Source organism: Bacillus rossius, chromosome 1 (assembly GCF_032445375.1).
Source record: "Bacillus rossius redtenbacheri isolate Brsri chromosome 1, Brsri_v3, whole genome shotgun sequence".
Taxonomy (NCBI): Eukaryota; Metazoa; Arthropoda; class Insecta; order Phasmatodea; family Bacillidae; genus Bacillus; species Bacillus rossius.
The window spans coordinates 30470542-30485842 of NC_086330.1; the positions used below are offsets into that span (position 1 = coordinate 30470542).

A 15301-nucleotide genomic window follows, 5' to 3' on the forward strand; every position below is an offset into this window, starting at 1 on the left:
TCAGTACATTACATTCATTAAGCCACAAAAGCCAAATGTGCAACACTAAACTGTACCTACACACTACCTATTACCACTTTAATCCTGTGATTACATCGACAAGCTGAATGGAGGTGGGGCTTTGGAATGCATCAGCACCACAGTTGAGGACAGAACATGAGTTTTCCAAATAGCACCACCTGTCACCTGCTGCCGATCCCATCCTGCTCGCAAAAAGGTGTGACGTCGAGTACTCCCAGAGCACTCCAGATTGACCACAGATTAAAGAGCTCTACTTTGGTTGGGGGGGGGGGGGGGGGGGGGGGGGGAATGTAGTGATGTCAATGCTACTTTTTCCCCGGTTCTCTGTTTGGTTCTAGTCTCTAAAAATTGGTTCTCCGTTTTAGGTTAACCTCCACAAAACACAAAAGTCACACCAAAGATACAATATGCCCTAATAAAAGGTGTGTTTAACATGACTCATCAGCACCTCACTTAACCATAATTAGACCCTAAACAAGCCACCAAACCCCCAAGTAGCACAGTTATTTCTGATGTCACTAGATGCAATTATTTATATATTTAAATACCACTCCACTCATACCCTACTTACAACAAAATATATTCAGGTAGAGTATTCTAGTACTAATTTTATAAAAGCAATTAGTAGAGAGACAATTTTATGGTTTTATTTTTATGAACTCTGCTAATGAAAAGAGCGACAAAGTGTGTGCGTTTGTAAAATGTTCCAATGTCGTAATGTAAAAATTAGTTACTGATAACTGTAAATATTTTTAAAAAAATTCCAATCTATTTAGGACATACATTGTGGTACTTACTCCATGATATAAATAATTTACATTCATTGAATTTAATACATGAAAAGATAACATTTTTATAATTTGAGTTAAGTTTTGATTAAATATGCTAATAAATTTGATGTTTTTTTGTTGCATTTCAGTGGTTTAAGGTGTGTTAACTTGCATTTTGGTGTTTGTTATATGGTGTATTGGCGTGTTTTTTGGTGATATTTTGGCTTTATCGCAATTCACCATATAATCTTATCCGTAGTGATTAGATAATATCACCCATGGAATAATGAATGGATCCTTTGTCTTGGAAAACCCATCCTCCAGAATACTAGAATTATTATTGTCAATGGGTCGTTTGGCTAGAAAATCTGTGGCTGGTAAAAAAAGGGGAGGGGGGGGGGGGGTAGGAGTGATGAAAAAACTCAGCCAGTCAGCATAGGAAGAATGAGAGATGGTGATATAAAGTACTTGGTCTTGTGTCCTTGTAGGCTTTTAGAGCGAGGGAAAGTGGACAGAACCAAGGAAGTTTTTGTTTTGAATGCTGAATCAGCACTGGCCTTCTTTCTTCCTGCTTGAAGCAGCTTCTGCAGTACACCAGTGTCAGGAATTAATTTTGATACACGTTATTTAATAGTATTATTAACATTAATATTAATAATTAAAATTAATAGCATTAGTAACAAATTTAAATAAATAAATAAATAAATTTGGTGATTTTTAGCATATTCACGAGTCACAATATTTCCGTGTCGCTCTTTATAAGCTGCATTTTTAGGTCATACCTACAGTTAATTAGTATTAGACAATTTTAAATCATGGTAGTTAATATTTTTATAATTTTTAAAAGTATATAGAACCTGTATTATTTTTGGGAAGCCTTCTTTTCACAGACGAGAGAGCCAAATGCCCGATCATGCATCTTCGGGGGTTATTTTTGGTTCATTGTAAATGGTTAGTTTAGCTACATTATAAATACTTTAAAACATTGTGGACGGTTGATTTGGTTAGGATAGCTACATTAAAGATACTTGAAATCATGTAAACGGTTTCCTAGCCCTGGATAGCTACATATTAAAAAGTTATTTGCTAAGCAACCATAAAATGATTTTACAGTATTTTTAATGTAGCTATACTTACCTAATATAAAAATATAACCAATCATCCACAATGTTTTAAAGTATTTATAATGTAGCTAACCTATCCTAATCGACCGCAAAATTTAATGCCACACCGGTTTATACAATGATAGAACGGAAAAAAAAAAGTGAGCATGAACTTCGGGTGTGGCTCTCTCGTCTCTGAGATGAAGGCTTCCCGTTATTTTTCTACAGGTTTACTTTTAGTTGAAATGATAATCCTTGTCTGCTAGTGAAAAGAGCGACAAATAAGATTCGGGATCTTGGCATTGAGAAATCTGTTAACATTCTAACACTTTCTGCCACCGGCATTACCTTTACATCTGTGCGGACTAGCGGCTAAAGTGAGGCGGTGAAAGAAGGGAAGGGGAGACTGCCCTTTTTTGGTGTCACCTACAGTTTTCAAAGATTTACCAACCATTCTCTTGTCATATGGAGTTTAAAGTGAAGAAATAATGACGTGTGCATATTGGTCACCGGCGATATACTGCGGCATTTTACCGGTAGTCTATTGTATTTTCACTGGGGAAAGTTTAGCTATTATGGTTTTCATGGTACTGGTACTGACATATCTACGGTTCTCAGTATCAGTTAATTTGCCAAGAACCCGGACCAGACCCATTACTAGGGAAAGACCCATCACTAGTTTGTGGTCTGTTAACAAAATAATTGCAGATGAACACACGCAGTGTAGTATTATTTTAAGTTATAAGTGACAATTCAATAGTTGTGTTGATTTTAAGAAATATGTAGGTACCATTATTTTCAATAAAAATTCTTCCTAATGAAAGTAACTTTTCTAGTTAAACTAAAGAATATTCTATGTTATGTCAATTATATCCATATGTAAGGAGTACTAATTATTTAAACAATATTAATTTTAAAATGTTAACTACCATACTCATCCAGCCATAAAATTACATCAAATATATGTGCCATTAAATTTTGGATGAAATGCTCACCACTAACAAACTGTAACAAAATACTACTAGTGATTGTAAGATTACTTCCAATGTAAGAATTTCTTAAATGTAAAGGAAACTTGGAATAAAAAAGTAAATCTTGTCACTGTCCCCACAACTTGCTAGGTGCATTCGGATTTATAATGCAGCATCAAAAACATTGCAATATAAAATTAATAAAACCAACTATGTAATCTTAGCTCACCGCATTTATCAAAGCTGGTCATTATAATCAAGCTCATTAGCTTAAAAAAATCAATAGCAGAGAATAGTTTCTACAAAATTAAGGTGGACCAAGTACAGTAGAAACTCGATAATCCGTGACTTGATTAACCAGGTTCTCAATTAAAAATTAAACTATTTTTTTTCTTAAGGGGGAAGGAACCAAGCCCGCGAAGTGTAATTCATTATGGAAGGGACAAGAAAGGAGTAAAACTAAAAGCTACGTATTAAAAGTAGAATTGTTGATTCAAAGCAAATTATTCATTAAATTGCATGTACCTATGCATATCAAATTGTAAATGTAATTCATATTTTTTCATTGAAACTGTATCTTTATAATTGTATCTATAACTGTATCTTGATAATTTCATTCATACAAATTTTTAAAAATTAATAATTAGTAATACTTGTACATTTGTTTTGTATAAATTATGAAACTTTGCTGTATTGTATAACCTAAATACATTGGAATTGGATTATCCGTGATTTTCGCTTATCCATGCTGGTCGGCCAGTGTGGTTAGTTTTGTTCAAAATGTGGCTTAGGAACTTATATAGATCAAGTAGAAAAAATCTGGTTATAAACATAAGGACTCTGTTTTCCTGAAATGCAATAACAAATTTTTTGTGTAGACATTCACAGCGAATCTGGTTTCACACTCATTCCTTCACCCTTCTTATTAGCTGCCACTGACAATACTTATCGTGACAGCTCAAGCATTTACCTTTTCCTATAGGTTGCTTCACACATGATGTAAAAACCTACACCCCTTTTAACCCAAGCACAGCACACTGTCAGCTGACTGCCGCTCGTCCTCCCCTGCACTCCCCTTATCCAGTCTTTGTAACATTACATGTGTTGCCCACCCGCTCACACAAGCGATAACAAGTTATGTCACAGCCCACATTTACTAAAATGACAATTTAATGAAAATTCTTCTCATTATACTTATGAAATGGAATTGATGCTCTTAAAAATATACAGTTGCCCCAAACATTGCACCCATGCTTTGGTGACAACAGGTTGTACAATAAGCTTCTCCTGGGTATCTTTCTTTTTGGCAGTATTTAACATGTTAATTTTTTCCCCTCGGGACACCACCACCCCCTATATAACCCAAAATGGGCCTTGTAACGGGTGCGCACAAAGCCCGAGAAGTTTGCTATTAAAATCAATTTATTGTCACAGAGGACTGGATACACACTAAGTATGAAAAATGTATTTTTTTGAGGTACAGCAGCCCGGGATGGAGGGAGGGGGGTTCTATCAGTCTAAAATGTTTATTACAACTCCCTCTGTAACAACCCTAACTGTGGGAACTGTACAATGGGTAGTATGATAGGATTTTACAGTATGCAACACCCCAAAATTCCATAAATGAACATCAAAGTTAGTAATATGTAAATCTGTAATACTCGAATACACTATACAGAGGGATTTAGCCAAACTGTCGCAACGTAACTTGTCAGTTACTGTACTATAGATTTCAAAGACGCAGGAAGTAAGATGCAGTTTGTATACTGTTATTAAAATATAGATGTATGACAGTAATCAATAACAATAAGCTGTAGTTCTACATTCAGTAAAATAATATTCTTCCATTTTTATTCAGGCATATAATTATTTACAGTGTTGTCAGAGCAACATTAAAATGTTTTGCCAAGAGTAGACAGCTTTAAGTTTTGAGTTGTGTTGCAATTCTAATTCTATAATATTTTTTTGTGATCCCGAAGATTGCAGAGTCTATTAAGACATGTGTGCAAAGAAACAATTATAATTTTTATTTTTCCCAGTGAACAAAATACAACATGGCTTAATGATTTAGGGAAACCTGAAGAATAAAAATCAGGATTGGCTATACGAAAACCTTTTCAAAACTATAGTTATACACATGAATGAAATAAAGCAGATAACAATGTATATGTGTGGAGAAGATTTATTGTGAGATGTGTCAAAACCAAACGAGACATCCAATATGACCTGTGAGGAAACAATTTAAATACATGACACTCACAGAAAATGAGTCAAATTAACAGGCAGTATTAATATTAATTAGTTTGGCAACTAAATTGAAAGTTTTTTTTCCAGCAAGTGTTTTGGAGGATCTTTTTTGTTTGCTAGTGGGTGGTTTTATTACACTCAGTTTTATGTACACATTAACAGCTATAAACATAGCAAAAAGATCACATTATAATTTATATAAAATTGGGCAGTCCCCAAAACTTTACATAACACGCACACATGCAAACATACTTGCGCAACCTCACTTATCAATAAGTAGTAAATTTTACACAGCCTGGTCTTATGTACAATGAGCTGTCTTTGTTACAAGGGTTCACCAGTCTCAACTCGGAGCACAGCTTTGCTTTATCGTTCCTCCAGTATCAGCGTCTCCTGTGGGCATAACTTGAGCTCCAGCAAGGTTGCTTTTGGGTTGAGTGTTGTAAGCTGCAAATAAAAAATACTTCCTGATAAAACAGTGCTGAAAGGAAACTAAAACAAATCAATGTAACACAATTGCTTGGGAACTAAGTTAAAAGACACAATCTGAACCTCTTGATTTGAAACTTAGATTAATTGCAGTAAAGCTTAAGAAAGATAATTTCAACACTACAGTGAAAGGTCTTAAATCTGGCATTCTGTGGTTTGGCTCATTCTGTAACCTGCTACCCAGGTCACAGATGTAAAACTAGATCAGTTTCAATCCAGGTCATGAACTGCTGCTACCTTCCCAGACACCCTTTTCCTCAAGCATACATACACAGCAAACATAAGCCAAAAAAACACTAGCCTGTTGAATGTGTAAATATGCTACGTGCAGGCAACACTCAGGCCAAAATGTGAACCATATAATAAACAGAGACAAGATTATATGGTGAATTGCGATAATCCGAAATAACACCGCAAAGCATGTCAAAACACCATTATAACTAGGGCCTGGAATTTTTCGCGATCGCGAATTTCGCATGAAAATGCGAAAAGTAAGTACATTCGCGAAAACCACAACATTTCTATATTACACTGCGAATATATCCCCGAAAAGTACCATTATGTATTTGCAGATCACTAATACTCACGCAAGGTTAAAGTGTCCTTTTAAGCCAAGTCTTGTGTTTCAGCATAATTACCTTATTTTTAAATAAGCCGTGTTCGTGTATGGTTTTGATGCTCAAAATTGATCTCGGGTATAGTTCGCACTAAGTTTCTTCTCATTTGTGCGCAGGGGTTTGTTCAAGTGGCAACCCCGTGTTCCTCCACTCTATTATGACAATACCGTATTTATTAAATGCAAGCAAACTCAAACTTTTGCACTCTATGAAAAATAAAAATAATATGATGCCAAATTCTAAACTACCGTGCACACTTGGCCGGATATGAGAACGCGTTGATTGTATTTTGCGAAAAATGTATAAAATATTATATAAAAGCAAAAGAATAACTTAATATCTTGTATTTATCCAAGTTGCGTCATCTACGGTAAAATGTAAACAAAACAAACCTGGTTTGTCCAGGTTAGCCAACATAGCTTCTACTAACTTCTCAAGTAAGCGAATGCTTCCTTAAACGAAGACCATACATTTCCCAGACTGTGAGAAGTTTTGTTTTGTGTAAAGCTAAACACATATGTTAGCGGCTAACGAATTTATCTTACAGTAGTTGTTTATTTTGTGTAACTTCGTAAATAACAAGAGAATAAGCAAATAATGATTTTGCAGGTACGAAATTAGTCTGCGCGGCGAGACTGGGAGTGTGCGGGCATGCGTGACTATCATGCAGCCAGCATCTGTTGTTGACGTCACAAGTCGCGACAGCGTTTCCAACGTAGTGGCATTTCACTGCTGATATTTATTCGCGCGCCAAGTTTAGTTGATTGTTTTCGTAACAGCCTGTATGTAGTATGTTGCAACATATTTCTGTCTAGAGTTTGAAAATGCCGAATATACTTTGAGTGCTCGAGACCGAGCGTATCAGTATCAGAAACATGGGTTTTATTGTACTGACAATAGCACAGTGATGTGCAAATTTTGCAACTGTAAAGTTTCATGGGAAAGAAAAGATCCATTGACAAACACCTAAAGTCGGCTAAGCATTTGGCATCGGCAGCCGAAAAAAAAAGAAAATTTGTAGTTGCAAACATCTATAGCAACGTGTCTGTTTTGTGTAACTGTTTTGGATTTAATTGGCTGTTATTATGCATATTAGTCTATTTATAGTATACATGGATTGCTTATTACCGTATTTACCCATGTACCACCCGCCCCCATGTATGACCCGCACCCCAAATTTTCAACATACTCTCTGGAAAAAAAATTTTTTCACTGTAATGTCTATTTACATGTGCCTGCATAAATAGGGAAAAAGAGTCTGTCATTGTAACAACAAAGAAAACTCTTTATAACTGCAGCACAGAATTTTACTAACACAAATGCATGAAATATTAAGAAAAAAAACCCAGTAATATTCATTGTCAAAATAGTAGATCAATTTTGCTAAACAACAGACGTAAATTTGGTGAAATAAATTTTAAAATGTTTGTATGCAATAACCACAATCGTCAACTGTTCAGTCCGTTGCAACATCCTGCAAATAAAAATAAAGCTCGTAGTGCCAAATAATTAAAAATAATGAGTGATGCCATAAAACCATTTTATTCAACGTTAAAAAACCCGTAGCAAAAACGTGAGTTGTATTGATACGCATAATATGGCGCGGGTTGCCAGTTATAGTTAACTCGGTTGTAAACAGAGCGCGCGCGTAGCAAGAAGTTTGCGGCTATCGATCTTCGACTACGTGCGCGCGCTCTATACCGAATGATGCCAACTGGTGCTGTTTACGTTTTATAGGTGGATTACAGCGACTCCCGACACGTTACGGATAAAGTTTAATACTTTTAAAAACGTCTTGAAAACACATCAGAATACGTCGTATTACGATTATTTAAATTAGAAAGCGTTAATCTCAGAATAAACCGCGTAAATTGCGGGAAGCAGTTTATACGCGCGTTGTAAACAACGGCAATTTATTGCATTGCATCATATGAGGTTAAAACGGGACCGAAATAAAATGGTGCAAATATCGGGAAAAAGTAAATAACGGTAACGTAAATAAGGGGTTTCGCTGTATTTTCATTGTAATAAATGCGTCCAACATTCGGTAATGTACTATAAATCCAATTTTTTCAGTCTTCATTGTTGTCCAAAACCTCAAATTTCGTGTATGACCCGCACCCCGACTTTTGAATGTTGTTTTTCAGAAAAAATGTGCGGGTGGTACATGGGTAAATACGGTATATAAGGCTGACAATTTCAGTACAAAAGTAACCCATACATACAAACACTCCGGCATTAATATCACTGAATGAGTACAGCTAAAATATACAAAAGAGTTTTATACTTACATCTCGTCTAGGCCAGCTAGATATTACTTTAAACTCTTCTGGTGGGTACCCCTTCACCAACAAGAAATCCAAAACTACCTGGAAAAAAAAGCTTAGTAATGAGAACAAAATTCTCACATACTAGATACTACAGATTATCACATTACACTACACAACTACAACAGGGTTAAAAATTCACTAGGGGTGTGTGAAGCTATTGAGTACCTATGGAAAATCAAATACTTATTCACTTTGGCTTTGGAAAGATTCAAGAACTTTGAAGAATATTTTAAGAGAATGCAATAAAATCTTATTTAACACGGTTGTTTAGTTTTCAGTTGGCATATGCGAATATTTTTTTTTAGTTCTAATATGATTAGAATAAAAATTCCAAATTATTATCAAATACAGATATTGGATTTGAATATTAAGAATGAGAAAATCATTTGTATTCTGATTTTTTTTTAATATTATGTCACATTTAACGTCAACCGGGCCTGCGCCCCAGAAGCCTGGACAGCCTCCGCCACCTTTCCCCTCACCCCCCGTCCCACTTCCCGTACTGGCAGTCGCTCCGTCTTGAGTACGTAGTCGGGTGGTTGTGTTTGAATAGCGCGCTGTAGCAGCAGTGCACCACACCCCTTTAACTAGAGATAAACATTGTAATTCTTTTTTGGTTATTTTTCCCCAAGTGGCGTGTGATGGCAGATCGGCTGGGAGTGTTTTAGGTACTTTAAGTAATTAATATTTAGTTAAGGCATAAACAATGAAAAGACGTACCGAACATGCACGAGGCAAACCGAAGTCTGTCGAAGCCGGACTGGTTATCATTAATAATAAATTGTTGTAATTTTAGTTAATAGTTATCATGCATTAGGTGTAATCTAATTATTAAGAGTAATTCATGTTTTACCTGTAGCTTCCTGTGGCACGTAATCATAAATAGGTATAACTGTAATTGGTTTGGCGCAAAGACGCCATGTTAGGCTAGCAGAGCCCTGAGCTCACCCCAGTCCTTTGCTAGCACCGACCGAGAGCAGACGCATCAGCACTCCGGGGACCTCACCGCTTGCCTGCACTGCTAAGTAATATTGTTAAATCTTAATCATCTTAAATCTTTCGTTCGTAATTCCTCGGGGCTTCTCTCGATCGGGGGGACCGTTTAAATAATTGTATGAGTGACCACTACGGTCCTTTTTATGCTAATTACCTAATTGTAGAGTGTGACCACGTGGTCAGGTCGCACCACGTGAACAGATTCGTGCTGCAAGCGTTGTGTGATATAATCAAAGGTGTAGGCGAAGTAGCAACTAATAAACCAGGGCATACAATTTTATTTGTATTTGTTGATTTCAACATCCTGAGTGTGACGACATGTGGGACGCCGTAAGAGCCCACTGCATAGGTGAAGAGCGTACCCGACGCTGAGAGCGGACCAGTGGCGAGTACTAGGATTGGCTTTAGGGGGGTTAAAATCACGCCTCACATGGGCGACGTCACGGCCCTGAAAAAGTCTCTCTCCCGGGTCCGTGCCTCTTGCACGGTGGCGCCCACAAATTAATCTCAGTACATGTACCGACGCGATCCCCCGCTTAGCGTAAGGACAGTTAGGCCGCTGCCATGTCACATTACAATAAGTATGTTGGAAAAAGGAATTTTTACGAACCATTAAATACCACAAAAAAATATAACATAAAATTCAATGAATCTAAAAAAAAAATAACTTTTTTTTTCTTTTTGAACAGCTCATCCCTTCCAACCAGACACATGGTCCGTACTCTCTATTTTCTACTGTTTCTCTGTCAACAATGGTGTGGGTATACACTGGACTGTGGGGTCTGTAGTTAATTGAAGTCTTGAATTTTACCAATCCTTGCCCATGGTGCAGGTGAAGGCATTCAGTTTCTTTTGAATATTAGATTGAGACTAGTAATTCAGGTCACGTTTACTCATTGGTAGGGCCAATGAAAAATGGTAAATAAAAAAGGCCCATTTCGGTGAATAAAAAGAGTTATTTCAGTGCAAAATTTCGGTGGAAAAAAAATTTAGTTAGAAAAAATAAATATTTTGTCATTATAATTTTATACACATATATATTTTTTATGTAATTACGTATTGTTTTATTTGGTCAAAATTTATCGAAAACAATGTTTTAAAGTACATGTACATCTAAATTTAGCAAGCTGCATTTGTAATTAAAATTCTCAAGATTACATACAAAAAAATTGGTGGTCTGTAAGGTCGGTTTACGGACGATAGTTTAATGTGACAACGTCATAACAAAACATTGATGAAATGATTGCATCCTTTTATGAATAAAATTGAATAATTTTTATTGAATTATCACTATTTTGTATGGATACAAAGAAGGAGTGAAATGAAATCTACAATTTAATTGATAATTTACTTTACTTTTATTTGTACTCATTAATTCAAATATGTTTATTACTTTAACGAAGAGATTATTTTAATTATAACTTTTATACATGTTTGCTATTTAACTTCTTCCAATCTGTGTTATTCTGTTAAGGATATGACGATGATAGGAAAAGTAGGAAAGGAATGGGAGTGTTTCAAGTTTAATGTGCCTGGAAAAAGTCAAATCGGTGGTTGTTCCAATCGAGTGGAAGAGAGATAAATGCGGCGCAAGCGTACAATGAGCGTAACGGGACAATGTGCATAATGGGACACTTTTTCGTGCGTGCAGCCGGTGTTCATCGATTTATTAGACGTCACGTCAAAAAAATCGGAAACTGATCAGAAACGTTAGTGGCTCAAGTCCATTTCGACTATCTCTGAAAATAAGCTATTATATATTTTATTATTTTCTGCAAACTAGTCCCCACCAAAACACATTGCTAGCATTATTTTCGTGTTTCACACGTGTCTTTTCTTTTCCAGTCGACTTGCCATCACAGAACTTGCACATCATGATGCCTTTTTCTTTACTGAACCCGTAAAATCCTTCGTCGTCAAATTCTTTAGCTCTTTCGAAAACACAACTTTCGGCATTTTATACATTTATCCACAGTTGACCACGGTAATATGATCTACATGCCACAAAAACTTTAACGGAAAACGATCATAGAATGCGGAAGATATACATATTGCATCCACTCGAAAATAAAGAACTTAAACTCGAAACACACGCACTCGTGAATATAAAGTCATAGAACATTTCGACACTCGTAACTACCAACACCATCTGTGATTTGTCCACCAGTAGCTAAAGTGATGATGTTTATTGCCACTCTCTACTCTATAGGTGCTAGAGAAAAACAAAAGCAAAGATGGTGTCTCACATAATAACCTCTTGGAATAATAAAAGTTGTGTGCAAGTTCCAGAATGATTCAACGTGATTTTTCGCGATAAAAAAGGTTAATTTCGCGCAAATATCGTGATTTCGTCATATTTCGTGAAAAACCACGGATTTCGCGCATCACAGCAAATTTCGTTAAAACGAAATGCAGTAATTTAACGTCTTATCACTACCAAGTAAGGTTATTTGTATTACACAACACGTGCAAGTGAGTTTTTTAAAATTTCGCGATTTCGTCATTAACGAAATTTGACTACCCCATCTCATTGGAAAAAGACTGGGGAGCAATTTATGGAGTATAAATGCAGTATGTGAGAGAGTACCGTATTTACTCGCATAATGTCCGCAGTAATTTGGCTACATTTTTTACAAAAAAAATGGGGTGCGGACATTATGAGGTGAAGTCCGAAAAAAAATTTTTCCTCAAAATTTTACGTTTCGTGTAGAGTAAAAAAATTGTTCTCTCATAATCAGTTTACTAGCAGAGCGCTGGTGACTGGCGACCCTCCGCAGCGGACGTGAGAAATGTTACAGGTGTCAAGATAATTGGGTGCCGGCGATTAGTGGAAGACGCCACTCTTTTTTTTTTTCTTCTCTCACTCGCATGTGCGCTCTTACGTTCAGAAGCCGCAGCCAGCCTACACAAAATAAACTCTTTGCGTGAAAAGATATTTTTTTAATTTTTCATTGAGATGGCCACTGATGGCACGAGGCAGATGTCTAATGTCTGCATTAGCCGGTGCCGGCAAGCCTCTCTCCCTGTCCATTGCCCACTGTGTGTATAAAAAAACTGTGCGCATGTACCCCCACCACTTCTCCGCTACCTCCCCTACTTTGTGACGTAGTGTGAGTTGACGTGTACTGGCTTGTGCTATATATAGCCCATCCCCTTGCAACTCGTGACGTCGCAGGGAGCTGCGCAGTAGAGTGCGAGTTTCTGAGTCCGGACGGTTTCACCATGCTACAAACCCTCTCAGCGACCGCTTCGGAGAAATGAACAACTCAAGGTCAAAGCATTGTTGACAGCGTCGGTATATTTCCATCCCGTTACTGTGCCTTTCAGGGGTGGCCAAGGTTGCTTTGTCTGGTGCAGACTTTATGCGGATTTAAAAAAATTCCATTTCAAGTATTTAAAAAGAAATGTGCGGACATTATGCGATGGTGGACATTATGCAATTAAAAACGGTACATCTTGTAGCTTTTATTTTATTTGCAGCTGCTGTACAGTGCTACAACAAAGTACAAGCCTTTGAAGTTTAGCATGTTACGGAATGAGTAATTGTTGGGAAAGAGTCAAATTCTGTCCAAATTCCAATAATTATCCCTACAAAATAACGACCCTTTCCCTGGCAACCATTTAGGGTCATAGAATCAAGAGTTAACTGTACAAAGTTATTTTTAAATTTACCTTCAGCTGTTGGGAAACATAAAATCGCCTGACAACGTTCTCTCCTTTGGGTAGGCGGAACCTAATTTTTGTAACACTATCTTCTGCACCCTCTGGTGGCTCATCAGGTAGTCTTGACATAACTTTCAGCCTGTTAGCCTGGAACCAACACAACACACAAATGTTACATCAAACAAATATGTTTTCTTACATAATTACTAGCAGAAGCATATCAAATTAAATTAAAAGTCATACAAAAAATTTGTGTGCACACAAAAAGTGACCACGTCATTAGATTTTTTTTATGAACAACAGAATACAGAATAATCCTCGCACAAATGTAAAAGTTAACTCTTTACCATACCATCACACCAAACACTATACAGCATTAAAGAATTAGGCTAGTACGTATGTACTTGTATGTACTCACAGACTGACGTAATTGTAAACAAACGCAAAAAAAAAAAAACATACAAACATACGAACCTGTAGTTCCCACCTATTTGAGAATACAGATGTACACACATGGATGAAAACTCAAAGAATGGATGTAGATAATGTACACAAGCTACAGAGTAGAAATTTTGTGCCCGACACTTAAATGCTTAATTGCCAATTGCACGTTACGGTTATTGAGACCCATAGTTTCGACATGTCTTAAGTTGGTAGAGTAAGCACAACTTTGCTTTCTTATGCTCTACTAAAACTAACAAGATAGTACAGAAAACACACTTTCTTATATTCCATGTTGGGATGCCCACTTTCTGTAGGTGCATGTTTAAATAGAATGTGTGGGATGGCAAACGTTGAATCTTTGCAAATTATATTTTAGGCACTGAAATGCAAATGAAAATCATGAGACCTTAAGATGTAATGAGTTCGAAGTGTAAATGCGTTGTGTGGTCAGAATTTGAATGGATAAAACACTAAATGAACAAACTACATTAAATTACACATACTCTATTACACGTAACTAAAATAGTGAATTACCAAAAGACTACATAAAACAATAAAGTAGGCATATTATTTATTTACTAAGAAAATTAAGTACAAAACAAAACATTTTGAAGTGTAATTATCAAATTCAAAACTTTACTTGTTAATTTAAAAAAATTATTGCAATTAATTTATTTAAGGCTCAACCTAGGATGTCATGTTGTATTTCTCTTTGGATAAGACAAAAACTGCAAATGTATTGGGTTGAAAATGTTAATTGAATTGAAATATTTATCACAAAGTTTTCAAAAATGTTTTAAATATTTCACAGTATACATAAATGAAAAGCACTTAGGCTATTCAGTATGACAGTTCAATCTATCTTAACTGGTAACACACAGATATATGCTGGGAATGATGAACTTGAGGTAGAAAACGCAATAATGATAATAGCGCAACATCAGGAGTCTCAATGAGAAGTTAGAGCTAAGTAGAATGGTGACATCTTTACCAGTCACTGCTGCTAGGTATGAGATGCTTAGAGTCCACTCTGGAACCTACAATGGGTGATGAAAGACAAACGACCATTGCGGAAGTTCCACTTAAACTGTGATGTACTCCCTAGTTTCTGCACTCGCAGATGGCCTCAAATCATCGCTGACACTAGTACAGTCAAAAAAGGCCATAAACGGCCCTCATCTCAAAATAGTTCCAACAGTTTTGAAACTTGGCACACGTACTTAGAGGTTACTAGTGATGAATTATACAAAAGTCCTGATGAATCTGAGGTGTGCTCTAATGGCAGAGAAATGAAACATGTCCCTTTTTTCAGTTTTTCTTAATTTTATCTTGTATACTACTTGTACTAGAAAATTTAGAGCCATATAAAAAAATAAAGATTATTAAACTTGCTATAAAATTGACTCTTAATTTTCGATTTATACAACTGCCCCCAGCTCATTTTATAAAAAAATTGTTTTGAAAGAAATTTAAGAAAGTTTTGAAAGAACTTTGGGAAATCACGACTCTACAAAAATAAACTTTGCTCGCAGATGTCCAAGAATAAGTAGTTTTCCTTATATAAATACCCTAATACATTTTTTTTTAATTTTTAAAATTGCCCTTAAACTATAAAATCTACAAAATAACAAGTGTTGATACAACAGGGAG

At 36.1% G+C, this 15301-nt stretch overlaps 1 protein-coding gene across 2 annotated transcripts in view; it reads right to left on the reverse strand.

Moving 5' to 3' along the window:
• Nucleotides 1-5031: 5031 nt before the first annotated feature.
• Nucleotides 5032-15301, reverse strand: part of LOC134533731 (FAS-associated factor 1) — a 50046-nt gene continuing 39776 nt past the window's right edge. For both annotated transcript variants that reach the window (XM_063371338.1, XM_063371346.1), the window contains 3 exons: nt 13217-13354; nt 8510-8587; nt 5032-5559 (listed from right to left, as the gene is read on the reverse strand). In XM_063371338.1, coding sequence (XP_063227408.1) covers nt 5479-5559; nt 8510-8587; nt 13217-13354 — 297 coding nt within the window. In that variant the 3' untranslated portion in view covers nt 5032-5478. The remainder of the gene's footprint in view (nt 5560-8509; nt 8588-13216; nt 13355-15301) is intronic.